General features: G+C 47.1%; 1 protein-coding gene and 1 long non-coding RNA gene across 2 annotated transcripts; both read right to left on the bottom strand.

The window, feature by feature from the left end:
* Positions 1 to 4,020: 4,020 nt before the first annotated feature.
* On the bottom strand, positions 4,021 to 15,638 carry LOC142918181 (gap junction gamma-1 protein-like). Its single transcript, XM_076062306.1, has 4 exons — positions 15,530 to 15,638; positions 8,467 to 8,798; positions 7,020 to 7,496; positions 4,021 to 4,928 (listed from the first exon to the last, which is right to left on the bottom strand). The coding sequence occupies exons 2-4, from the start codon at positions 8,766 to 8,768 to the stop codon at positions 4,748 to 4,750; spliced, it is 960 nt and encodes a 319-aa protein (XP_075918421.1). The 5' UTR covers positions 8,769 to 8,798; positions 15,530 to 15,638; the 3' UTR covers positions 4,021 to 4,747.
* Positions 15,639 to 17,966: 2,328 nt separating this feature from the next.
* LOC142918180 (uncharacterized) lies at positions 17,967 to 24,285 on the bottom strand. The gene is made up of 5 exons (XR_012937429.1): positions 24,199 to 24,285; positions 23,673 to 23,716; positions 21,269 to 22,322; positions 20,312 to 20,379; positions 17,967 to 18,225 (listed from the first exon to the last, which is right to left on the bottom strand). It is a non-coding gene; the product is annotated as an uncharacterized LOC142918180 (long non-coding RNA).
* Positions 24,286 to 25,945: the final 1,660 nt, after the last annotated feature.

Genomic DNA, 25,945 nt, shown 5'->3' with positions numbered 1-25,945 from the left:
TTTGAAATAGGGAGCACACTCGGATCATTAATCAGTTACATGGCATACCTCTCAAAGGTTACACGTAGAGGAGATTCATTCTCTACAACACAAATTGTAGTTTTGTATTACGTGTTGACGTAGATTTTGTCGAACTAGGACTAGAAATGCTCCTTGCTGATTAACGTCTGGATGTTCACAACCAAGGGTTGAAGCAAGGCTGACCGCCTGCGGCGCCCCTCACAACCATTTGCGGCCTTGGGCCAGGAAAGTCATGAAAAAAATTGCACAAGAACGACGCATCCACGCAAGCTCCCAATGCTCCGTTTTGAAGTTTGAAAATGAAACAACTTTGAATTGTATTATGTTTTGAATTAAATAATTGTATTTCTTCATTAACAGCTTATTCATTGAAAACGATATTTCGTGTGAATTTTCTCTCGTCGTTAAGTAGATGGCTTTGCCAGGGGTTCCGTTCGATGCGGACTTTCACCTGGTTGGGATCGCCGGATCGAGATGAGGCGACACAAAGCTTGCCGTGCGAGAAGACTGTCGTCTGCAGATCGATTTCAACACGATCGAACGTCTGTCCCTGCGCCTCTGTCGTTCATGCAGGGGGCGCGTAGGTTTGCAGCACCCCATGCATGAAAATGACGGAACGTGCAGTGTTCGTCACGAAGTTGTGCATAAGCGCCATAACAAGGCACTGTAAGCTGACCTGCCACCACATTCACAGGTCAACGGGGCAGCCGAGAGAGAGCGCGGTGCGTAGGGGTCGACCAAAGGTTAAACCCCCGCCCCACCCCCCCGTGATCGGAGACTGATACCCCTGACCCCCCACCCGTCCCTAAGGCCCCTTAAAACCTTTCAGAAGGTTCTGGGAGGGGGGGGAGTCAGGAGGGGAGGGGTGACCCCAACCTGAGGATAAAAGGCCGGCCCTCTGGACGGGCCGAGGCAGTGTTCACTAACTCAAGCCTGAAGACATCCGAAGACCTGAAGACTGGACCGGCACCCGGGGACCCTCAACCGAGGCTCTTGTTAGAGCCGGGTTGTAGCGGACCAGAGGTGGCTCGGACACCCTGGGACCCTCCCCAGGCTCTAGCCAGAGCCGGGTTGTAGCAGACCAGAGGTGAGCTCCCGTACCCTGGCTAGGACGGGTCGTCCAGTCTTCCCTTAACGCCGGGCTAAGGGACCCGTGGGTAGCAGAGCCCGGATTGTGCAGGCTGCGATAGAAGGGAGGCTGTCACTCCCGTAGGCGATCGGGTGGAAGGGGACGTACCCCTTCGTGTTTCAGTAGTGTGTAGAGCCGAGTTCTAAAGAGTTATAATAATTGCGTTGCCTCAACCAGATGTCTCCGTGTGGTTAGTTAAGGACACAACACTTATATACAGTGAGGGAAAAAAGAATTTGATCCCCTGCTGATTTTGTACGTTTGCCCACTGACAAATAAATGATCAGTCTATAATTTTAATGGTAGGTTTATTTGAACAGTGAGAGACAGAATAACAACAACAAAATCCAGAAAAACACGTCAAAAATGTTATAAATTGATTTGCATTTTAATGAGGGAAATAAGTATTTGACCCCCTCTCAATCAGAAAGATTTCTGGCTCCCAGGTGTCTTTTATACAGGTAACGAGCTGAGATTAGGAGCACACTCTTAAAGGGGGTGCTCCTAATCTCAGCTTGTTACCTGTAGACATAAAAGACATCTTTCCACAGAAGAAATCAATCAGATTCCAAACTCTCCACCATAGCCAAGACCAAAGAGCTCTCCAAGGATGTCAGGGACAAGATTGTAGACCTACACAAGGCTGGAATGGGCTACAAGACCATTGCCAAGCAGCTTGGTGAGAAGGTGACAACAGTTGGTGCGATTATTCGCAAATGGAAGAAACACAAAAGAACTGTCAATCTCCCTCGGCCTGGGGCTCCATGCAAGATCTCACCTCGTGGAGTTGCAATGATCATTAGAACGCTGAGGAATCAGCCGAGAACTACACGGGAGGATCTTGTCAATGATCTCAAAGCAGCTGGGACCATATTCACCAAGAAAACAATTGGTAACACACTATGCCGTGAAGGACTGAAATCCTGCAGCGCCTGCAAGGTCCCCCTGCTCAAGAAAGCACATATACATGCCCGTCTGAAGTTTGCCAATGAACATCTCAATGATTCAGAGGACAACTGGGTGAAAGTGTTGTGGTCAGATGAGACCAAAATGGAGCTCTTTGGCATCAACTCAACTCGCCGTGTCTGGAGCAGGAGGAATGCTATGACCCCAAGAAGAACACCATCCCCACCGTCAAACATGGAGGTGGAAACATTATGCTTTGGGGGTGTTTTTCTGCTAAGGGGACAGGACAACTTCACCACATCAAAGGGACGATGGACGGGGCCATGTACCGTCAAATCTTGGGTGAGAGCCTCCTTCCCTCAGCCAGGGCATTTAAAATGGGTCGTGGATGGGTATTCCAGCATGACAATGACCCAAAACACACGGCCAAGGCAACAAAGGAGTGGCTCAAGAAGAAGCACATTAAGGTTCTGGAGTGGCCTAGCCAGTCTCCAGACCTTCATCCCATAGAAAATCTGTGGAGGGAGCTGAAGATTGAGTTGCCAAACGTCAGCCTCGAAACCTTAAGGACTTGGAGATCTGCAAAGAGGAGTGGGACAAAATCCCTCCTGAGATGTGTGCAAACCTGGTGGCCAACTACAATAAACGTCTGACCTCTGTAATTGCCAACAACGGTTTTGCCACCAAGTACTAAGTCATGTTTTGCAGAGGGGTCAAATACTTATTTCCCTCATTAAAATGCAAATCAAATTATACAATTTTTGACATGCCTTTTTCCAGATTTTGTGGTTGTTATTCTGTCTCTCACTGTTCAAATAAACCTACCATTAAAATCATATACTGATCATTTCTTTGTCAGTGGGCAAACGTACAAAATGAGCAGGGGATGAAATACTTTTTTCCCTCACTGTAAAAGAGTAAAGCCAGTGGGTTTTCAAAGTACCTTCCTTTTACAGAAATACATTTCACGTGAGCCCACCGCATTAAAACAATGCTCAGCTGAGCGGGGCGAGCCACGGGGGTGGGGGGGGGGAGCACCTTTGTCACGTTCTGTAACTCACGTGACTTCTGCCGCAACAATGTCTGGATGTTTCGCCTGAGGATGACTGCTCGTGTTGTGATCGAAACATCGTGATTTATTTTATTATTATTTTATTTTTTCTACCTACGTGACTTTACTGAAAGAACCAAAGACTATGAAAGACGTCTTGTCTGCTGATATTGTTCATATCCGTGTACATCGATATCCCACATTGCTTACACGTACACACCACACACAATGAAATAAATAGAAACTAGAACGACTTTCGGGGATGGGCAAAGATCGAGGAATCTCTTTCAATGGAGCGAGTTAAGGGTGTTCGATTCAACATCTCTCTGTACGTCTGTATCTCTGTTTGCCTCTATGTCTCTCTCTGCCTGTGTCTCTCTGTCTGTCTATCTTTCTCTGTCTCTGTGTTCCTCTTGTCTGTGTCTGTCTGCCTGTCCTGTCTGTCTGTGTGTCTGTCTAAAGCACAGCAAGTTGGCACAGTAGGGGGCACAGATGGTGCATCAGCCAGTCATTTCAGTCATCTCAGTCGACCAGTGGCACCTGGGTCTGCCCCGTGACATGCCAGCGGGCGTTCGACACTTCACTTGGCCTCAAGGTGCACATAGCCTGGCACAGCGTCGTGGTGACGTCACCACCACTTAGTGACCAATGGCGGTTGTTGTTGTCTATCATAAAATAATAAACCACTAATGTAGACTGTAGCCTGCTATCAAAGCAATTTTGCTGACGGTTTCCATCTGAAGACGGAAGCTTGTGTTGCCTCCAAAACGTCGTGATTTAATTTCGTTTTCATTTATTTTATTTTACCTACGTGTCTGTGTTTAGTGGGAGTGTGCGTGTGTTTAGTGGGTGTGTGCGATTGATCATATTAAACGTACTCAATTAGCATCAATTAACATGAAATACACAATAATAATTTACATTTCCCAATTTTATTGAATATTTTTCTGAAAAACAATACATACAACACTGTGTCACCTGCCGTTCAGATTTGGCCACAGCTGTTCACAAACCGCATAGCCAGCATCTTAAACGCCTTTTGGTTTGACAAAATATAAATCGGAGCAGGCTGTTACGGTATAATAACGACGTGCCCGCTAAACTCAGGCCCTCTTATCCACCGATGAACGAGGAAGTTTAACAAAACAACGAAAACAGAAACTCACACAAATTAAGAAGTAAGCTAAAGTAACAAAAATATTTGGGTTGCTTTAATCAAAACACACCTCCATATTGATTAAACACTCACGCAAACATTCCCCCCCCCCCCGACTCATGCATTTATACGTTGGCCGAATGCGAAAGCCACAATGCCACACAAAACGCGTTCTAAGGAGATTTGAACTCTCAACGCTCTGGGTTACAAACCCAGCGCCGAATCCCCCGAGCCACGAGGCTGGGTGCTGGCGTACCCCCCGTGCCATCGCGAGCGGGTTAGCGGGGTGCCCGCGCTCTGCCGCTCGAATCTTAAAAGCGCAGACGGTCGCCTCCGATTGAATCTCGATGGAAGAATGTCACGAAGACCTTCAAAGTCGAGACGATCCAAACGGCGGCGGCGCGTTGGGGGGGCCGAGTAAATGGAACGTGGGATGGCGAAAAGCGATTGAGCGATAACGACGCCCGAGAGTAATACTAGCACGCTAAACCCAAGACTTGCGGGAGGCGTCGCCAGCGTCTTGCTCGGGGGGCTCCTGGTGGGGTCTCGGCGTCACCCCCAGCTCCGTCTGAAGTTTCTGCACCTCGTCAAGGAGCTGCCACAATTCTGACGGTGACATCGCTCTGGGACCCGCCGTCGATTCCGGCTCGATGGCATCTGCCACCCTAGAAACGAGTCAAATTTCAAGAAGAGTATTTTCATTAACAAAAAAATATATATACACTGTCCATGATAGAGGGTTTTTTTTGGGTTATATTGCATGTATAGTGTAGTGTATAGTATAGTGTATGGTGCAGTGGATAGTGTAGTGTATAGTAGTGTAGTGTATAGTAGTGTAGTGTATAGTATAGTGTATAGTAGTGTAGTGTATAGTAGTGTAGTGTATAGTAGTGTAGTGTATAGTGTATAGTAGTGTAGTGTATAGTGTAGTGTATAGCAGTGTATAGTGTATAGTAGTGTAGTGTATAGTGTAGTGTATAGTGTAGTGGATAGTGTAGTATATAGTGTAGTGTATATAGTGTATAGTGCAGTGTATAGTGTAGTGTATAGTGCAGTGTATAGTGTAGTGTATAGTAGTGTATAGTGCAGTGTATAGTGTAGTGTATAGTGCATTAGATAGTGCAGTAGATAGTGCAATCTAAACCCAAAAACCTTGATTATGAATAATAGTTAACACCGTAATGTATGAACGTTGCGAGCGCTCACGAAAGTCACCCGGTGCGGTTCCCGTCAGAGGAGGCCCCCACAACCGAATGGTAGCTATACACTACACACACAACATCTATATACATAGCTATCAAACATACACTACACTATACACTACACTATACACACAACATCTATATACATAGCTGTCAACACATACACTACACTATACACTACACACACAACATCTATATACATAGCTATCAACACATACACTACACTATACACTACACACACAACATCTATATACATAGCTATCAACACATACACTACACTATAAACTACACACAACATATATGCATAGCTATCAACACATACACTACATTATACACTACACTATACACTACACACAACATCTATATACATAGCTATCAACACATACACTACACTATACACTACACTATAAACTACACACAACATATATACATAGCTATCAACACATACACTACACTATACACTACACACAACATCTATATACATAGCTATCAACACATACACTACACTATACACTACACTATAAACTATACACATCTATATACATAGCTATCAACACATACACTACATTATACACTACACTATAAACTACACACATCTATATACATAGCTATCAACACATACACTACACTATAAACTATACACAACATCTATATACATAGATATCAACACATACACTACACTATAAACTATACACAACATCTATATACATAGCTATCAACACATACACTACACTATACACTACACTATAAACTACACACAACATCTATATACATAGCTATCAACACATACACTACACTATACACTACACTATAAACTACACACATCATCTATATATATAGCGGTTGGGGAGCTGACGGAACCAATATTATTTCCCTTCCACGTGACTTTAGCGAAAGAACCAAAAATAAGAGACAGCTTTGTTTAGAGCCTAGTCTCAAACAGTGTTAGATGAGAGGACAATGCCACTACGAAGACATTGACAGCTCGGGGTGAGATACACGAGGCTCTAAAGAAAGCTGTCTCTGGTGTGGAACAATCAGTTTCAAAGACAATGCATCATCATCATCATAGACTACCAGAGCGTGTTTCTGTTTGCATGTTCATTACAAGTACCGTGTGTGTGGCCAATGCAGTGAGATGATTCCTTGCAAGAGGTTTACGTTTGGTGTTATCACGTTCACACAGCTGTTTTACTGCTAAAAAAGGGTAAAACAAATTCTTATATTTTGTTACTGGCAAGGGAGGTCCCATGATGTTTTTTTGCTGTTGTCATCATCGGCGAAACGTCACGGAAACTCGAATTGTAGGCGTAGTTGGGGGTCACTCTCTGACGCGCAGCCGGCGAGTGTCGAGCCGGTAGCGACCCGGCACGTTTCGTTTCCGTGACGCAACGCCGCTACTACAAGTTGGCGGCTTTGACGAGACGACGCTTTCGTTTCTCGCGATCCAACGCCGAAGCTGACAACCTCCGTCCGCGCGCCGAACTTTTTCCGCCCCCCACCCCTCCCCCCGCATAGCCGACCGTGGCCAACCACGCCGTCGAGGCCCCCCACCTGCTCCGTAGCCGGCGCGGGCGCCACCCGCTCAGCGAGTCGTGGATGGTGCCCAGCCCCAGGTAGGCAATCTCGGACAGTTCGAGCAGGAGGCTGAGACCGGCGACCGCGTACATGACCAGAAGGAAGACGGTCTTCTCCGTGGGGCGCGACACAAAGCAGTCGACCCGGTGCGGGCAGGGGTGACGGACGCACTCGAAGCGCGGGGCCACCTCCAAGCCATACATCAGGTACTGCCCCACCAGGAAGCCAACCTCGGCCAGTGTGCGGGCCAGCAGCTGGAGGGTGTAGGCCACCATCAGGCCGTCCGTCTTGATCCTCCACCGCTCGTTGTGCTGCTTCCCCTCGCCGTCTTCTTCACCCTCCTCCTCCACCTCCTCTTCCACCTCCTCCTCTTTCTCCGTGCATTCAATCACGCGGTCGGGGCCGCCGGTTCGCTTGGCTCGCTTGGTTTGTTCGTCTCGCTTGTACTCGATCCTACCACGACAGAGAGCGGCGGCGGCGTCGAAGTTTCACCCCTCGCTACGAGCGAGCCACCGTCGGGACTCGAGGTAAGTGAAAATATTTACCTTCCTTTAAAATTTGACGCTTTATTTACTACTAAGCGGGAAGCACCCGGCGTTGCCCGGGGGAAAACATATATTGAAACACTTCTCAAAACTTAAAAACATAACATATACAAGTGGAAAAAAAAAAACTTTGATCATTGCCTCATTCGTAAAAACTAAAATAAAACCCAACGCGCGGCGTAAAAAAACGTACGCTCGCGCGCCAAGATTCGATTCTTTAGATCGCGCAAAGGAATCGAAGGTTGTAGATTTCTTTAGAATCAGCCTATTCCTGTTTAATCGATACCACAAAGCTCACCAGATATCGATTCTTGCCACACTTCATCGTCATTTCCCCACCCCCCCCCCAAAAAAAATAAAAGTGTGTTTTTATGTTTGCATGGTGTACAGTATGGAAAGTACCCACATGGCAAATTTTAAGTTTGTTGCATGTCGGGAAGTACGCTAAACATTTTGAACAGACACACATAATCACAACTTTGCCTTTTATACATATGCAATTATGATATCGCATGCAAATGTATTATATTTCTTATTGTTGAAGAGTTTAACAATGCTTCCCTTTTTGCTGTTGAATCGCAGCATATTTTACGACGCTGACCGTGTGCGTGTTTAAACACAGCGCACATTCGCCTTCCTGAACTGAACTAGCCGTTCGGACGTACCGACGGGGGGCTCGGGAACGGAACTCCGTTCCTAAGTCAAGGGGAAACCTTGCCGGCACTTTCACCGTTCAAAATCGTGACCAAATCGACGGCGCAACCTAATTAAAAAATAAATTAAAACATTTCCAACTGCGGGCAGCCATTCAAATTTCCACCGTAGCCCCCCCCCCCCCCCCCCCCCACTGTGAAAACTCCATCCGAGAACCTCGGTACCTGGTGATGCGATGCACTGCGAAGCCGAGGTACAGGATGGTGGGCGTGGCGACCGCGATGATCTGGAACACCCAGAAGCGGACGTGGGAGAGCGGGGCGAAGCTGTCGTAGCAGACGTTCACGCAGCCGGGCTGCACCGTGTTGCACGAGAAGCTGCCCTGCTCGTCGTAGTAGATGGACTCGCCGGCGACCGTCGTGAGAACAATGCGAAAGATGACGAAGGTGGTGATCCACAGCTTGCTCAGGAAGGTGGAGTGCCGATGAACCTCCTCCAGCAGCTGCGTGAGGTAGCCCCAGCTCATCGTGGTTGCCGGTCACATTCAGTAACGCCGCTGCGGGGAAACGTTCACCCGAGTTTGTACACGCACTACTCTACTTACAAACATCCAACTTCAGGACTTTTAGAGATAATAAAAAAACCTGTCCCATTTGTCCAGTTGCCCGTTTGGAACGAGAGTCGTTAGTTCAACCTCCACGCACAATAAATGGCAGTGGTGGCATCTACATCGGCAGAACGTGAAGAACCAGTGGCATCTACATCTGCAGAACGTGAAGAACCAGTGGCATCTACATCTGCAGAACGTGAAGAATCAGTGGCATCTACATCTACAGAAAGTGAAGAACCAGTGGCATCTACATCGACAAAACGTGAAGAATCAGTGGCATCTACATCTGCAGAACGTGAAAAACAGTGGCATCTACGTCTACAGAACGTGAAGAACCAATGGCATCTGCATCTGCAGAACGTGAAGAACCAGTGGCATCTACATCGACAGAACGTGAAGAACCAGTGGCATCTACATCTGCAGAACGTGAAGAACCAGTGGCATCTACATCTACAGAAAGTGAAGAACCAGTGGCATCTACATCGACAAAACGTGAAGAATCAGTGGCATCTACATCTGCAGAACGTGAAAAACAGTGGCATCTACGTCTACAGAACGTGAAGAACCAATGGCATCTGCATCTGCAGAACGTGAAGAACCAGTGGCATCTACATCGACAGAACGTGAAGAACCAGTGGCATCTACATCGACAGAACGTGAAGAACCAATGGCATCTACATCTGCAGAACGTGAAGAACCAGTGGCATCTACATCTACAGAAAGTGAAGAACCAGTGGCATCTACATCGACAGAACGTGAAGAACCAGTGGCATCTACATCTACAGAATGTGAAGAACCAGTGGCATCTACGTCTACAGGACGTGAAGAACCAATGGCATCTGCATCTGCAGAACGTGAAGAACCAGTGGCATCTACATCTACAGCGCTGGTAGCGGCCATCGGCAAGTCCACTCAAGTTTCATGTATTAGGTGTATATCCCTGTGAGCCATGCAGCTCTTGAGTTCGGGTGCAACCGCAACAAACAAAATATGAACAGAGAAACATCTTAAAGCGACGACGCGTAACAGAAACATCCTGTGATAAAACAGCAAATCTTCCAGAAAAGAAAAAAACTTATTACAACTCTGTGTGCAAAAATCTCACAAACCCCTTCTTGAATAAGAGCCTTGAGACTCGGCGAGGAATTTCCCCCCCCCACCCCCCCCCCCTGGTGAACTGAATCACATCGTTATTATCACTACTGCCCTCTGCAACGTTCGAACAGCGTTCATCTTCTCGTTGTAAAATGTCAATCGGTCACTTGTTCGGAGGTCATGTCCATGAGGACGCATTTCCTAAGAAGGCCACGGCAGTTGCGTTGGTTCCTCGCGTGCTGCCGAGAGACGAGTTCTCAGTGGCGCTCGAGAAAAAACAAACGCGCATCCGTCACGTGCCCTCCTGGATAGCCTCATCGATTGCAGTGTATAAGGGAGCAAAGATGCCGCCCGAGAAGACGATTCGTAATTTTTTTGGGGTCAAGATCTCTTGTGCACGCACGTGTGTGTGCCTTTGGGCCCTCCTCCACCCGACACAGCCAATCAATAAAATGTTGACTCCCTCGCCTGGTATACAGGAGGTCGTGGATTCGATCCTGAACCTGACACCTGCTGTGTACTCCATCTCTTCTCTAGCTGTTTAGGCGTCCGCTCGCACACAACAACAACCGCCATTCGCCACTAAGTGGCGGTGACGTCACCACGACGCTTGTGCCAGGCTATGTGCACCCTGAGGCCACGTGAAGTGTCGAACGCCCGCTGGCAGGAGGTCACGGGGCAGACCCAGGTGCCACGGGTCGACTGACTGAGATGACTGGCTGATGCACCACCTGTGCCCCCTACTGTGCCAACCTGCTGTGCTTTACCCACCCAGCGCTCCGCTCGTTGTTGTGAGCATCGCTCCTCCGCCCTCCGTTGTTGTTGGAGGGCGACTGCCTCCAACTGCCCAGTAGCGTGCTTCACGAGCCTCCTCCACAGAGGCCGATCTTGACACCGCTGGTACCAGTCATCGGCAAGTCCACTCAGCTCCACATCCTCCTGTACCACATCACTCCATCTCTTCTCTAGCCCGTGCCGCGCCCGCTTAGCCCCCTCAATTCGGCCGAACAAAAGCTGTTTCGGCATGCGGTGGCTGGGCATGCGGGCTACATGACCCAGCCATCGCAGCCTGCCCCGCCGGAGGAGCTCACCGATGGGACCCTGCCCAGATCTTTCAAGGATTTGTGAGCTCCTCACACAATCCAGTCTGGCTAAACCCAGGATGGATCGTAGGCAGGCCAGCCTAAATGTTTCTAACCGGCGAAGATGTTCCATTAGGGGGGTCCACGTATCGCAAGCGTAGAGAAGGGAGGCAATGATCTTGGCCGAGAAGACCTGAAGCTTAGTGCGGAGCCACAGACCAGGTAGCTTCCACACAGCGTTACGCAACCGATGAAAAGATATTGCCGCTCGACTGATTCGGAGTGAGACCTCTGCTGTTAAACTGGAGCCAGTCATAAGCACACTGCCCAGGTATGGAAAACTCTCCACTCTCTCCACAACTGCCCCATCACCGAGTTGGGAGTTGTGGGGGTGTAGTGTCCGATGGTACAAAATACCCAGCCAGGTGCTTAGTTTTGGTGGGGCTGATGGTAAGGCCCCACCTCTTAGTGGCACGCTCCAGTCTCAGCAGCAGCGTCTCCAACTCCTCCTCTGAATGAGCAGCTATTACCAAATCATCAGCATACATAACGTGGTTGAGCAATAGGGAGCCATCCCTTGACCGCACCCGGGCATCGATCAGCTTCCCATTATATCTGTACCATATGGAGATTCCCCCGGTACAGCTAATGAAGGCTTCACGAACTACGTGGTCAAAATAGATGTTAAATAATGTGGGAGCCAGAGGACATCCCTGTCGCACCCCAAGGTGTACAGGGAATGGCTCTGACTCCCGACCACGTAGTTTTACCCGGGCCCGCTCACCATCATGAAGGTCCTTAATGATCGTGAGCAGAGGGTCAGGTACTCCAAAAGCACGAAGAACAACCCAGAGCCCTGGCCTATTGATGGTATAATATGCCTTGACCAGGTCAATAAAGCAGAGATGTAGGTCTTGTTGGAATTCCATACACCTCTGCTGTAGCAGACGGACAGAAAATATGGCATCTGTGCAGGACCGCCCTTTCCTGAAACCGCATTGGGGCTCCGCAAGCCTCTCCTCAGCGTGCCTGGCAAGGCGATGCTGAATAATCCTTGCCAGGACCTTTCCCGGCACACTGAGGAGTGAAATGCCCCTGTAGTTGTTACAGTCTGTGCGGTCCCCCTTCTTAAAAAGGCACCGCAGCCTCAGCAGGGTCATCCTCACTTTGTGCCACAATGTTTTCCTGGCTGAGGGATTTTCCCTCCCCCGGGACCTCACAGAAATGCTCAGCAAATCTGCAAACCTGTTCCTGGGGGTTGGAGATTGGATCACCGTTTTTTCCCCTGATTGTAATAGGTGTGGCACTGCAAGTTACTTTTTGATGGAGTCAAATAGAGATTTGTGATCACGGCCCACTCAGGCAGACTCTATCTCCTCAGCAACCCGCGACCACCACCCATTCTTGCAGCGCCTCACGGCCCTCCGAACCTCCGAGCGAAGGCTGCGGTAAGCCTCCTCATTCTCTGACGTGGGATTCTGTTGCCGATGACAGTGGGCCTGTCGCTTTTTCTCAACCATCCTGAACACCTCCTCTGTCAGCCAGGGTCTCTGGGGAGGTCTGGACCGCGTACCCAAAGCAGCTATTGCAGCTGCATGAGTCACAGTCCTAAACCTCGCCCATTTACCCTCGACATCAGGAGGAGTCGGGGACGATGCCAATCCCAGCCGCAAGCGATGATGAAATTCTCGCTTGCAACTTTCATCAGATAACTGAGACCAGGCCACTTTAGGTTGGAATGGGGTCCTGGTTGTACACCCACCACCGGAGTGGAAGAATGGCAGGCGCATCTTACAGATGACAAGTCGATGGTCAGAGGGCAGATCAGCTCCACGGTAGGTCCTGGTGTCAAGGACATGGGCTCGCATCCGCTGGTCCGTCACTATGTAGTCCAGCAGATGTTCTTCCTTGGACCCGGCATGCATCAATGATGTTGTGTGGATGCGCCGATGCCGGGACAGCGTGTTGGTAATTACAAGCCCATGGGCTACACAAAAATCTAGCAGCCTCCTACCGTTGTTATTGAGCTGATCTGGCCCATGCCCTCCAATCACTCCAGACCAGGTGCCAGCATCATGACCAACTCGGGCATTGAAGTCACCCAACATGATGACTCTATCCCGAGGGGCCACTTTAGCCAGCACCTGTGACAGGAGGTCATCGAAGGCATCTGACTCATCGGCTTTGCCTGCATCCCTCCACGGATGTTCATCTTCGGTGGGGGCATAAGTAACCACGACCACCATTCCTTGCCTCCGGTTGATGGGAAGGCGAGCCCAAAGTAGCCTGGCGCTTACAGCTTCCCACACCTCACCGCCACGCTCCCACGCCCCCTTCATTCTTTTGTTCAAAAGAAGAGCCACACCCTGTTGTTTGGCAGTCTGCTGCCCAGAGTAGAGGACTGTCCACCCCTCATGGTGGCAGGAGCCAGAACCGGTCCACCGGACACACACACAGACACACACACAGACACACACAGACACACACACACAGACACACACAGACACACATACACACACAGACACACACACACAGACACACACACTGACAAACACAGACACACACAGACACACACACAGACACACACACACAGAAAGACACAGACACACACACAGACACACACACAGACACACACACAGACACACACAGACACACACACACAGACACACACAGACACACATACACACACAGACACACACACACACAGACACACACACTGACAAACACAGACACACACAGACACACACACAGACACACACACAGACACACACACAGACACACACACACAGAAAGACACAGACACACACACAGACACACACACAGACACACACACTGACACAAACACAGACACACACACAGACACACACACACAGACACACACACAGATACACACACAGACACACACACACACAGATACACACACAGACACACACACACAGACACACACACACACTGACACAAACACACACACACAGACGCACACAGACACACAGACAGACACAGACACACACACAGACACACACAGACACACACAGACACACACACACAGACACACACACAGACACACACAGACAGACACACACAGACACAAAAAGACAAAGACAAAAGATCCCCCATATAGCCTTAACAGACTGTAGGGGCAAGTGCTGTTAGCGAGCACCTATGAAGGCCGGAACGGTACACGAGGGGGTGGGTGGCCGGCACCACGCCCGACCGCCTTTGTCTCCCTAGTGGCGATGTTTACACACCGCACCAGGTACTCATTTGAGGCTGAGTCGACCTAGGGGAGGCCCGGGACCGGTTCAGATAATCGTCACTGGTGTTGGCCGTGAGCGGGAATCGAACCTGGGTCGCCAGGTTCATAGCGCAGCGCGCTAACCGCTACACTATCGCTCCCCACACACAGACACACACACACAGACACACACACACAGACACACACACACACAGACATACAGACACACACACAGACAGACACAGACACACACACACAGACACACACAGACACACACACAGACACACACAGACACACACACTGACACAAACACACACAGACACACACACAGACACACACACTGACAAACACAGACACACACAGACACACACACAGACACACACACAGACACACACAGACACACACACACAGACACACACACACAGAAACAGACACACACAGACACACACACAGACACACACACAGACACACATAAACACACAGACAGACACAGACACACACAGACACACACACACAGACACACACACTGACACAAACACAGACACACACACAGACACACACACACAGACACACACACAGACACACACACAGACAGACACACACACAGACACACACACAGACACACACAGACACACACACTGACACAAACACACACAGACACACACACACAGACACACACAGACACACACAGACAGACACACACAGACGCACACAGACACAGACAGACACACACACAGACACACACACACAGATACACACACAGACACACACACACAGACACACACACAGACACACACACACAGACACACACACACAGATACACACACAGACACACACACACAGACACACACACAGATACACACACAGACACACACAGATACACACACAGATACACACACAGACACACACACACAGACACACACACAGACACACACACACACAGACGCACACAGACACACAGACAGACACAGACACACACACACAGACACACACAGACACACACACAGACACACACACTGACACAAACACACACAGACACACACACAGACACACACAGACAGACACACACAGACGCACACAGACACACAGACAGACACAGACACACACACAGACACAAACACACACACACAGACACACACTGACACAGATCTCAGGGCCTGGGCCACAGCAGCAAGGGGAGACAAAGACGGCAGCGGCTGCGTGGGAGACAGCGCAGAGAGAGAGGGAAGGAGGAGGAGGGTGGTGGTGGAGTGGTGGAGTCAGACCTCTGTTGGAGCGCCCGGGAGCCCAGGAGACGTCCCGAGCAGTTGGGAAATGACGCAGAGAGATGAGAGACAGGGACAGCACCTGGCTAGGACGCCACCTTTCTGCCCCCCCTCACTTCCAGCCCCTCCCCATCACTTCACCCCCTCCACATCCGCCCCTCCCCCACATCCGGCCCCCCCTCCACATCCGGCCCCTCCTTCGTTCTCACTTTGGACCCTCCCCCCTGCCCCCTCCCCTCACTTTGCCCCTCCCCCTCGCTTCCACCCTTCCCACCCTCCCCCCCTCGCTTCCGGCCCTCCTGTCCCCCCCCCCGTCACCTCCCTCACCTCCGCCCCCCCCTCGCCCCTCACTTCAGACCCCGCCCCCCCTCACTTCCGGCTCCTCCCTCCTCATTACCCTCCCTCCCCCCCCTGTTGTGGGCAAGGGGTTCGCACCATGAGCTGGAGAACCCAAAACAACCCGCAGACTGCCTGCTGCTGGATCTCCTCTCTGTTTAAAAGAACACATTTGAACAAATTTTTACCTCGGGTCTTTGCTCATCTACCGGCTTCACATTCCCTATTGCCCGTACAAAAAACGGAGGAAGGGCCTTTGCTATTGATGCCCCCAGGGTCTGGAATGCTATTGCCAATAAACTGCAACTTGAATCGCTACCAATGAGATTTTCACTCAAAACTGCTCTAGAGGAGTTGTACACCCCTAGCTTGCCACTGCTATTCAGTGGCCTAAAATAAAATGTTTCGCTCCGGATGACCGCTGCAAAGTATTATCTGTTTTGTGATTTAGTGTGCTGATCTTAAAGGTGTATTGAAAAATTTGATACTCCGACTGATGCTCCTGTTGTTTGTGGAGTAACTCATGCAGCCAGCTGTCGCTCTAGGGTTTGGTGTTACATGTTATTTATGTAGTTTATTGTAAAAAATTCGGTCACAGTTCCTATGATCACTGTTACATTGCATTTATGGCTTTATTTTGGTGATTTCTAAAAGTTTTTTGGTTTGGCCATGTTTTTGTTTATTGTAGTACGGAGTTAGACTGATGGCCTTAATCTTAGTTGTCTTGTTGTTGTTTGACTTGCATCCCACTGGGATTTTTGCACACAGCGTTGGTGTACGGTGCTATTTCAGGAATATTTTGATGTTTTTTTCCTGGATTTTCTGTTTGCACATGCACAAAGTCACTTCAAGATGTTTTCTTGTTCATGTTTTTTTTTGTTTGTTTGCGTTGCACCCGATTCAAGAGCCGAATGGCTCACAGGGCTATACCAAATAAATGAAACTATGAGAAGGGATGGACTGATGCGGCACAGGAGTATTTGGAGCTGAGTGGACTTGCCGACCAGCGGTGCCAAGCTTGGCCTCTGTGGAGGAGTTTCCTGAAGAACGCTACTGGGCAGTAGAGGTAGTCGCCCTCCCAACAACAGCAGTGGTTGGAGAAGCGACGCTCACAACAACGAGCGTTGCACTGGGCGGATAAAATACAGCGAGTTGGCACAATGAGGAGCACAGGTGGTGAAACAGCCAGTCATCTCGGTCAGTCTGTCCCGTGACCGGCTCGCAGAGAGCCTTCGATACTTCACGTGGCCTCAAAGTGTGCACTTTAAGTGCACCTAACCTGGCACAAGCGCTGTGGTCACGTCACCGCCACTTTATGGCAGTTCTGCATGGGTGCTAAAGAATCAACTAATGTCACCTGCTGGGTCTGTCCCGTGACCTCCTGCACCTAGTCTGGCACAGTGGTGCATCTGCCAGTCATCTCGGTGAGTCAACTAATGTCACCTGCTGGGTCTGTCCCGTGACCTCCTGCACCTAGCCTGGCACAGTGGTGCATCTGCCAGTCATCTCGGTGAGTCAACTAATGTGACTTGCTGGCCCTGTCCCGTGACCTCCTGCACCTAGCCTGGCACAGTGGTGCATCTGCCAGTCATCTCGGTGAGTCAACTAATGTCACCTGCTGGGTCTGTCCCGTGACCTCCTGCACCTAGCCTGGCACAGTGGTGCATATGCCAGTCATCTCGGTGAGTCAACTAATGCCACCTGCTGGGTCTGTCCCGTGACCTCCTGCACCTAGCCTGGCACAGGTTCCAACGAGTTCTACCCTCCCGTCAATCCCCGCAGCTGCTACCGCTGCTGCTGCTGCTGCTGTACAACAGCGACCTCTCTCAGATCTGCGTCACAGTCTCCCACCATGTGGCCTCGTCTCCTCTTCCCCTAGGTTGCTGGAGAAACTCTCCATCCCATACAGGACCTGTGTCCACAGTCCCCCCTCCCCGCCTCCGCTATCACAGAAGGATTTTCTTTGTCCTTCCGCTTGCTCAACGCCTTCAGGGGCGTCGTTCGGCGCTAAAAAGTATTTTGAAACTTTGACTTTATTTTCACAACTGTGGAACATTACATCTCTCGACCATTTACTGAAACTGATAATACGATCAGAGGATTAGATATGCAACACCAACTGTGAAATGTTTTTATTAGATAAACTACATTATAAAAAAAACATTAACTTATACAAGTTGTGTTGCAGGCAAGGAAATTACTGTTATGATGAAGACCATCCGTAAAGAATATAAGTGACGCAATTTTACTAGAACACCTCGGTCAGATGTTTCAAAATCAATTTACCAACTCAGAAAATCCCTCTAAATATTTTCAGAAAGTTCCTCATAGCATCCTCAGCATCCTCCGTTTGTTGTACGCTAAAATGCCGAACAACAACGACCAGCATTACAATTAGTGCGTCAATTTAAAATAACCCTCACAGTAGGCCATATTATTCACCATATAGACTATAGTCACTATACTTATTAACCCAGGAAAACATCGGTCAAAAATTACATCACTCCAATAGGGGGCGTCAATTGCTATGAATACAGTAGAAAGGTTTTTGTTTGGGTTAGATCGCATAAATGTGTCGTTAACCCACCACCACCCAACACAGCCAAGGTTTGCCACGTAAACAAGACGTGCCAATTAGTTCATACTTAAGCCCACCGGTGTGTTGCAGAGTAAATGCACAGATCTGGCTGTCCGCCTGATGATGCTGGTTGTAATCACTGGCGAAACGTCGTGCTCAGATTTTAAATGTTGTGGATTTGCTCTCCGTTACATCGACGTGCTGTACTAGTAAGGTTTTTTGGAGGGGGGGTTATATCGCGCAAATATAAATGTGTGGTTAAACCCGCCACCACCCGACACAGCTGTGGCTCTAGGGTTTGGTGTTACATGTTATTTATGTAGTTTATTGTTGAAAATTCGGTCACAGTTCCTATGAGCACTGTTACATTGCATTTATGGCTTTATTTTGGTGATTTCTAAAAGTTTTTTGGTTTGGCCATGTTTTTGTTTATTGTAGTACGGAGTTAGACTGATAGCTTTAATCTAAGTTTTCTTGTTTTTGTTTGACTTGCATCCCACTGGGATTTTTGCACACAGCGTTGGTGTGCAGTGCTATTTCAGGAATATTTTGATGTTTTTTCCTGGATTTTCTGTTTGCACATGCACAAAGTCACTTCAAGATGTTTTCTTGTTCATGTTTTTTGTTTGTTGCGGTTGCACCCGATTCAAGAGCCGAATGGCTCACAGGGCTATACCAAATAATGAAATTATGAAACTATGAAAACTATGACATCTGAACAGAACATGCCAACTCGTTACCTGCACAGCACACCGGGTGTGTTGTGGAGTAAACCCACAACATTTACAAACTGAGTACGACGTTTCACCAGTAATTACAACCAGCATCATCAGGCGATAGCCAGATTTGTGGAGACAGGAGGACAGAACAAATCTGGCTGTCGCCTGATGATGCTGGTCGCGAACATTGGCGAAACGTCGTACTCAGATTGTTAATGTTGTGGATTTGCTCTGCAACACACCGGCGTGCTGTACTAGTAACGAATTGGCACGTTCTGTTTACGTGACAAACCTTACTAGTTGGCTGTGTCGGGTGGTGGCGGGTTTAACGACACATTTACATTTTTGCGATCTAACCCAAGAAACCCATACCATTGATAAATGCACAACATTTACAAATTGCGTACTGTGAAGCTTCGCTGGTAATTACACCCAGCTTCATGACTGGACTTGTGAGGGTTGCTCATGTTTAATATGGGAGGGCGGGTTGTTCTGATCCATTTTCTCTCACGTGCAATTTCCTAAATATTTTTTTTATAGGACACCAACGCGGACGGATTCTTTAAACATGCTTCACGACGACAGAAAGAAGGACAATAACCCGATCTAGAATACAATAAATCTTAACATTTGGAATGTATAAACTATGCCTTGATTCCCTTCCTCACTATTGACACACATTGCACAAGGTCACGAACCGACTGTGGCGGATGGCAATTTCTTGACAACCGAGTACAATCACTGTCTGAAGATTCAATGAACTCCCTGTTACACACTCGTACGACAGCACCGTCACTAAGCGTTTCACTTCTTACCCCCGTAGGAAATTCAACCTTTCAATATACGGCGTACAATAGTGCAGGACTGTCATTTGCAAATTTGACTCCGGCACGCAATGGCCAACTCATCTTAAAACAATGCCACGGGCTCTTTTTTGCATCCTCTTCGAAGCAGACGGCGTGTCGTACTTAGCAGTTCATTGCCTGGCAGTAATATCCAGGACAGTCTGCTAGATTCTAACCCCGGGACCTTTACAACAAGCGGGGGAAAAAAAACACTACCGCTGGGCAGGCACTGTATAAGAACGTTAAATACGATAATACTGCACCGGTGTTTGGGCCCGTTGTTTAAAGCACTGGTTTGTCTCACCTAGTGGAACTTGGAGAAAAAAACATGCGACTTTTGGAATCATCGTAGGATTTCTCACCGCATGCCACCTGAGATGTCAAAAAAGAGTAAACACTTAAACATCGCCCTCCAATCACAATCGTGTCAAAACACAAGATGTCATTGTGGCGACAGCCGTTGATACCACCAGACTTCTCCAAGCGAGGGAAGAAGAAAGAAGCAAAGAGGGAGTTGTTGTGGTTAGCGCATGCAGAGCGTGGATGAGATGAAACAGTCCGGTAAACCGAGTGCTCAACATGTGTGTAGAGCATCTACATCCTTAGACCTCCTTTGCCAGTACCAAAATGTAATAATAGGGTTTTCCCCCTTTTTTCTGGCAACAAAACTGAAACCTTTTTACAAGGATTCATGTCTGCATTAACCACAACACCTGCAGTCAAAATGCAAACAAAAAACATACTATGATAATATGTGCATTGTCCTTGAAACTGATTGGTCCACACCAAGGGACCGCTTTCTTTTGAGCCTTTTGATGTCATCTGGTCGAGCACCAATTGGGTCGAGGCTCAAAAGAAAGCCGTCCCTTGGTGTGGACCAATCAGTTTCAAGGACAATGCATCATATTATCATAGTATGTGTTTTGTTTGCATTTTGACTGCAAGTATTGTGGTTAATGCAGACATGAATCCTTGTAAAAAGGTTTCAGTTTTGTTGCCAGAAAAAAGGGGGGAAACCCTATTATTATTATATGTGTAGAGTTCAATGGGTGAGGTTCAAGCGAAGAGTAGTCACAGTAGATAAAGAACAGTGATAAGGAGGTAACTGTTGTTAAATTCTATGAATAATCATAATTGCAATGCTTTCTTTGGAACAAAACCTTAAACCGCGCGTGCGATCGTGGTTTATCATATTCTTACCAAACGTGCATATTAAATGTAGTATTTACATTTTCATGTTAAGTCTGTGATGCAATTTTACCTGCTCAGGATGTGTTGGCAAAGGTTGATTGGCTTGTGTGACACACGGGGGAACAGCTTTATCATGCTGCTCCTGGCGACTCCACTGCCCATCCAGTCCTGAGCATCTGTCATAAGGTCTCTTCCTATGGTTGCCATGCCTCTTGTCGACTCTGCACAACCAGAATGTGGCCTATTTAGTAGTATTGGCAATCTACCTTTGTACTATTAACTATCACCAATTAATTTGTTTATATAACACGAATGATGTTATATAAATATCCAAATGGCCCTTGGCAGAAAAAAGGTTCCCCACCCCTGCCGTAGACCATGATACCAGCTGGCCAGTAATGCCATTGAAATGTACTCCATAGGCATCGGCATCTCTGTGATCGTCAAGGAGGCTAAAATTCAACATTTCATTTGCGATTCCACCAGGCCGGCCACACCCAATGGGCCCTCCCATCTTGCCTGAATGCCACACTGTAATCAGGATGAAGTCAGGCTAATTCTGTGAACTGTTTAAATAGGTATTCTAGTCCATACCTGTCATCTGGTATCGACTTTATACTAGTAAACCAGTATCAACCAGAATATTCTGATTGGCTGTTGCTTATTTCGACCCATAACTTGCATTACTCTCTTAAAGATCAAGCTATTTAATTTTCCAGGAAAACCTCACTGACTCCTAAGACTGTGTTTCCAGAAGATCTTGGTTTGGGATATTTGGCCATTTCCATTCATGAGAAAGTTAGCATGTTGTCGAAAACTGGAAAACTCGGAGACAACCCAGATCATAGTCCAAGCTATCAACATCTGGCAAGTCCCGATGACCACCCATTGAATGCTGAACCAGACTTAAACCTGATTAGCTTTGGACTGGTAAGACCTGGTGCATTTTGGATGATTTCGCTGAATAACGTTTGCATGTTGAATGTGTGTTGTGTGAAAGGTGATCTGATTTCGAAATGCTGGAACTGGAACATCAGTCACGGGAGATCGGAGTTTGGCCACTCCACTTGGTGACTCTGTTGACCCCGACGTGCGATCCACACTCTTGTCACCAGCAAACACAGCTGCACACACCACATTTCATAGAGAGCGGTATTACAAAGCTTCTTGATGTATATTGTGCCATGTTAAATGTTTATCCCTATCCAGAGTGCATAAATATACAGTAGCAGCCCAAAAGTAAGGGCACAAAGAGTTATTATACTTATTTTTTACAAACCACATCGGGTTATTTTATTTATTTTAACAAACGTTCAAACTGACTCCTATTGACATTAATGGATGCTTGAATTCTCTTTTGAAATTAATTAAGGACTCTTTTGACTGCAGGTGTAATCTTTGAACATTCATCAATTATTTTGTCTCAATTCAATTCGGGTTCTTTGTCGAGGTGACCCCAGGGGCAGAAGAAAATAGGTATTAATAATAATAGATAAAATATTTCCTTAAAGAATAAACACATTTTTTAATGCCAGTGTTACATTAAATTAAATTACTCTAACTTTTGGGCTACCCTGTATGTCGGTAACAGCTTTATATGCTTGGCCTTGTACTTTTGACATTTTTTATCTGCAAAAGAAATCAAGGAATTACATTTTAATTGATTTATCATCTATTATAATACATTCCCAAGCGAATTATGTTGAGCTCTTTTTAGAGTCTATGGCCGCATTTTAAAGCTATCCGACATTGTGGCTCAGCACGAGATGGAATGCTTGCAAATTGGAAGATTACAAATTTAAATCCTCATTTGGGATTGACTCTGCCCATCAACCCTGCGTGGTCTGTAAGTACCAGTGTGTGTGAGAACAATTAATCGGTGGTTGTCCTATGCATAGGGTCTCCCCCTGCCGTCGGAAAGGTGACATCCCACCGCTGGATCAGGGCTTATAAACAGCAGTGTGCAACAATGCTCATTTGAGCAAGACAATTATTCTGACTTTTTTGACGACAGGTATTTTAAGCCTCCATCTTTTCTTATCTCCTTTAATTCGCTTCCAGGTTTGCACATTTAAAATGTAGGGTTATAAACATATAAATACAACAGTGCCTTATTATTGTTCTGTATCGCAAGGTGAAAAAAGATTCCATGATTACAAGAAAATCAGGGTGGCCTTTGATACTCCAAGATTTTACACTTTGGAAACGGAAGGGACAGAGAGATAGATAAGACATGCAGGGCATGATTAAGTATGTCTCGTGGGACAGACACTCGACCAAAGGGCCCAGAAAGAGATGGGCAAAGAGACACACAGTCTCTCCTGCATCGCTTATTTTAACAATAAAACGTTGCAGTTAATTGTAGTCATTGCATTAGGAGGTTAAGAGCTCAGACGACACAGAGTTATCAAAATGACAAGTGTAGCATTTTAAGTTGAGCATATAGCTATTATATACAGACATAACCAAATTACCCAACTGGCCTTGTGGGGACAGGAGCTCAGAAGGGCCACTGCATCTGCAATAAGACAAACACGTTTAAAATATCAAGCTTTGCCATGGCTATACAAGTACAACACACCTTAACACTGTATGACTCAGCATAATTAATGTATTAATCACCATATTCTTGGTTCTTTCGGTAAAGTCACCACGTAGAAGGGGAACAATTAAACAATAAAAATATAAAACAATAAAATTCTCACGACGTTTCGACTGCAACACAAGCAATCATCATCAGGTGTGAAAACCACAAATCTGTGGTTTTCACACCTGATGATTGCTGTGGTTTTCACACCTGATGATGATTGCTTGTGTTTCAGTCGAAACGTCGTGAAACAATAGGGAAGCAATAAAATAATAAAAATATAAAACAATCAAATGACTTTACCGAAATAACCAAAAATATGAATCCCTGCAGTCACGAAAGCTTTAAATCAAAAGTATTCATCACTGTTGAATTTTACATTTTCAGCACACTTAATTTACCGTCAAACGTACCTGTCATCATGCAGTCCACACTGAGGCTTAGGGACGTGAGCAAACTTGGATAAATTCACTGCGATTCCCCCCTTTACAGAGCAAACCTATGATAAATGTACTCAACACAAGACACGACAGGATGCTCACAACATGCTTCAGGTATATCGAGGGTTGACAATTATAGTGCTGAACGCAAATACAATCTGAAACGTTTTGTTTGGTATAAAATGACAATTATTATAACAATGGCATGTTACTAATGAAAACAAGTCAATAATGCCACGTTTAATCCTGATGCAATTTTAAATCTAAATTGAAAACTAATTATTTTTTAAACTGATTTTCGTGTTTAGTTTGTTGTCCTTCCCCCGCACCTCCGATATGGCATGGTTGGCTACGTACAGTGAGGGAAAAAGTATTTGATCCCCTGCTGATTTTGTACGTTTGCCCACTAACAATTTTAATGGTAGGTTTGCTTGAACAGTGAGAGAAAGAATAACAACAAGAAAAATCCAGAAAAACGCATGTCAAAAATGTTATAAATTGATTTGCATTTTAATGAGGGAAATAAGTATTTGACCCCCTCTCAATCAGAAAGATTTCTGACTCCCAGGTGTCTTTTATACAGGTAACGAGCTGAGATTAAGAGCACACTCTTAAAGGGAGTGCTCCTAATCTCAGCTTGTTACCTGTATAAAAGACACCTGTCCACAGAAGCAATCAATCAATCAGATTCCAAACTCTCCACCATGGCCAAGACCAAAGAGCTCTCCAAGGATGTCAGGGACAAGATTGTAGACCTACACAAGGCTGGAATGGGCTACAAGACCATTGTCAAGCAGCTTGGTGAGAAGGTGACAACAGTTGGTGCGATTATTCGCAAATGGAAGAAACACAAAAGAACTGTCAATCTCCCTCGGCCTGGGGCTCCATGCAAGATCTCACCTCGTGGAGTTGCAATGATCATAAGAACTGGAGGGGTCAGCCCAGAACCACACGGGAGGATCTTGTCAATGATCTCAAGGCAGCTGGGACCATAGTCACCAAAAAAACACTTGGTAACACACTACGCCGTGAAGGACTGAAATCCTGCAGCGCCCGCAAGGTCCCCCTGCTCAAGAAAGCACATATACATGCCCGTCTGAAGTTTGCCAATGAACATCTGAATGATTCAGAGGACAACTGGGTGAAAGTGTTGTGGTCAGATGAGACCAAAATGGAGCTCTTTGGCATCAACTCAACTCGCCGTGTTTGGAGGAGGAATGCTACCTATGACCCCAAGAACACCATCCCCACCGTCAAACATGGAGGTGGAAACATTATTCTTTGGGGGTGTTTTTCTGATAAGGGGACCGGACAACTTCACCGCATCAAAGGGACGATGGACGGGGCCATGTACTGTCAAATCTTGGGTGAGAACCTCCTTCCCTCAGCCAGGGCATTGAAAATGGATCGTTGATGGGTATTCCAGCATGACAATAACCCAAAACACACGGCCAAGGCAACAAAGGAGTTGCTCAAGAAGAAGCACATTAAGGTCCTGGAGTGGCCTAGCCAGTCTCCAGACCTTAATCCCATAGAAAATCTGTGGAGGGAGCTGAAGGTTCGAGTTGCCAAACGTCAGCCTCGAAACCTTAATGACTTGGAGAAAATCTGCAAAGTGGAGTGGGACAAAGTCCCTCCTGAGATGAGTGCAAACCTGGTGGCCAACTACAAGAAACGTGATTGCCAACAAGGGTTTTGCCACCAAGTACTAAGTCATGTT

The sequence above is a fragment of the Petromyzon marinus genome, unplaced genomic scaffold, assembly GCF_048934315.1.
Source record: "Petromyzon marinus isolate PM22_M1 ecotype Great Lakes invasive population unplaced genomic scaffold, UKy_Petmar_22M1.pri1.0 PM_G_Scaffold_56, whole genome shotgun sequence".
Lineage (NCBI taxonomy): Eukaryota > Metazoa > Chordata > Hyperoartia > Petromyzontiformes > Petromyzontidae > Petromyzon > Petromyzon marinus.
This window is presented reverse-complemented; position numbering and strand designations above follow the sequence as displayed.

What these genes read in the sequence shown, in the direction of transcription:
- LOC142918181 (XM_076062306.1), bottom strand. Translation starts at nt 8,768, where the DNA reads ATGAGCTGGGGCTACCTCACGCAGCTGCTGGAGGAGGTTCATCGGCAC. An exon ending in GCAGTGCATCGCATCACCAG is followed by an intron (nt 7,497 to 8,466) that starts GTACCGAGGTTC and finishes CTGTCGTGGTAG; the next exon opens with GATCGAGTACAAGCGAGACG. An exon ending in CCGCGCCGGCTACGGAGCAG is followed by an intron (nt 4,929 to 7,019) that starts GTGGGGGGCCTC and finishes ACTCGTTTCTAG; the next exon opens with GGTGGCAGATGCCATCGAGC.